General features: G+C 45.0%; 1 protein-coding gene across 1 annotated transcript; it reads right to left on the reverse strand.

Moving 5' to 3' along the window:
• Positions 1-1,251: 1,251 nt before the first annotated feature.
• Positions 1,252-2,181, reverse strand: LOC102404042 (olfactory receptor 8S1-like). Its single transcript, XM_025282526.3, has one exon. The coding sequence runs from the start codon at positions 2,179-2,181 to the stop codon at positions 1,252-1,254; it is 930 nt and encodes a 309-aa protein (XP_025138311.3).
• Between the last annotated feature and the right edge of the window lie 256 nt (positions 2,182-2,437).

Raw genomic sequence — 2,437 nt, forward strand, 5'->3', positions numbered from 1 at the left:
ACATTGGCTCACATAATTATGGAAGCTGAGATAATGCCATCTGCAAGACAGAGGCTTAGGAAAGACAGTGTTGTAATTCTAGTCAAAACTGAAGGTTTAGAAACCAGGGGAGCTAGTGAGAGAAGTCCCACCTTTAGTCTGAAGGTCCAAGAACCGGAAGCATCACTATCTAAGGGCAGAGAAAGCAAACTCACCCTGTTTTGTTCCATTTTAGCCCTTAGCAGTTGGATGATACCCAGGCACATTGTGATACCCAGGTGCTCTTCTTTGCTAGGTCTATGGATTCAATGCTAATTTCTTCTGGAAACACTGTCATAGACACACCCAGAAATAATGTTTTGCCAGCTATCTGGGCATCCCTTAATCCAGTCAAGTTGACATGTAAAATTAACCTACACATCAGCCTATACAGGTTCACTGGCCTTTTGGTGCCAGAGAATACCACCAGGTCTTATGAATGGATGGCTCTGACTGTTTTCATTCTGGAGTATTATTTATACCTGATTTCTTCTTTGTTGTAGGCTCCTTTCTTTATTGTGTGCCTTTGTAAAAATGCCAAGAAAAAGTTGACATTTTGGCCAGAGACCCTGTTCTGCTTCAATATACTTTATGTATGTCAGCAAGCCCTGCTATTTCCTCACACAGAGCCAAGGTCTCTCTCTGTGAACATGTGTGTGAAGTGAAAGTTGCTCAGTCGTGTCCGACTCTTTGTGACCCCATGGACTATACAGTTCATGGAACTCTCTAGGCCAGAATACTCGAGTGGGTAGCCTTTCCCTTCTCTAGGGGATCTTCCCAGCCCAGGGATCAAACCCAGGTCTCCTTCATTGCAGGCAGATTCTTTTACCAGCTGAGCCACAGGGGAAGCCCAAGAATACTAGAGTTGGTAGCCTATCCCCCAGTAGATCTTCCCGACCCAGGAATTGAACCAGGGTCTCCTGCATTGCAGATGGATTCTTTACCAATTGAGCTATGAGGGAAGCCCTTTGTATGAGGGAAGCTATGAGAGAGCTGTGAAGGTCTCTCTATGATTATTTTGCAAAGGGCTCCTGGATAGGAACCTGTACATCAAGCTCTTTTTCCCCTAACCCCCTCCTCTCTTTTTTTGGGGGCAGCTTATTTACTTCAAAATCCAAACAAATAGTTAAATATAATTGAAATTCAATTTCCCCAAGTGCTCTGTGCCTATAAACATCTTTCTCCTTTAGAGATACATTTTCTCTTTCCTGAGCAGAAGCACACAGCTTTCTCTTACCTGCTGGCACACTTCTGTTGCCTCAGCAGTCGCTGTAGAGCTGTTTTTACTTCCTGGTTCTTGAAACTGTAGATAAGGGGGTTCAGCAAGGAAGTGATCACACTGTACTGAATGGAGGCTACTCGCTCCAACACTGAGCCTGAGTCAGGGCTGATGTACCTGAACAGAGCCGTCCCATAGAACAGGAGCACCACAGTGAGGTGGGAGGAACAGGTGGAAAAGGCCTTGCCTTGGCCCTCAGCGGAGCGGATACTCAGTATGGCAGAAATGATTCTTGAGTAAGAAAAGAGGATTGGGGGAAGTGTCAGCAGCCCTAAAGATGTACATGACACAGCTAGAAGAATCTCGTTGACAGTGGGGTCAGTACAAGACAGAGGGAAGAGTGGAGGTAGCTCACAACTGAAATGGGGGATGATGTTGGAACCACAAAAATGTAACTTGTGAACAAAGAGGCTATTCATCAAGGAAATAGAAAATCCCACTGCCCAAGCTATGCTCACAATCCCAGTGCAGAGAGGTCTGTTTATGACCACAGTATAGAGCAGAGGGTGGCAGATAGCAGCATAGCGGTCATAGGCCATGGCAGAGAGAAGACAGGCTTCTGTCCCCCCTGAGAGAGTGAAAAAGAAACTCTGAGTGATGCAGCCCCACACTGAGATACTTTTCTTCTGAGACAAGAAGTTCTGTAGCATATGGGGCACAGTGACTGAGGAGAAACTGAGATCCAGAAAAGACAGGTGTCCGAGGAAGAAATACATGGGTGTGTGGAGTCGAGCATCAGCCTTGATGATCAGGATCATCACTGTGTTCCCCACTAATGTCAGCAGGTAAATTCCCAGGAACAGCACAAAGAGCACGGTCTGGATCTGGGGGTCACTGGACAATCCCAGAAGGACAAACTCCGTAATAATACTGACATTTTTCATGGTTGCTTAGAGATTTTGTCCCTTAAAAGAAATGAATGGTTCTACATTTGTGAGACATTAATCTGAGTCATTTTCCATGAACAAGAGACTTCTGCTCAAAGAGAGTATATCTCTTTCTGTGCTGTGTGCTAAGCCGCTTTAGTTGTATACCTTCTTACCTATAGACCAAAATGGGAAACTCAGGGTAAGGGAGTGTCATCTCAGATGCTATATTCTTACTTGACCTTGTTTTCTAATTGCTAGCATTATCTTGTCA

This window comes from Bubalus bubalis, chromosome 4, assembly GCF_019923935.1.
Source record: "Bubalus bubalis isolate 160015118507 breed Murrah chromosome 4, NDDB_SH_1, whole genome shotgun sequence".
In the NCBI taxonomy this organism is placed as follows: Eukaryota; Metazoa; Chordata; class Mammalia; order Artiodactyla; family Bovidae; genus Bubalus; species Bubalus bubalis.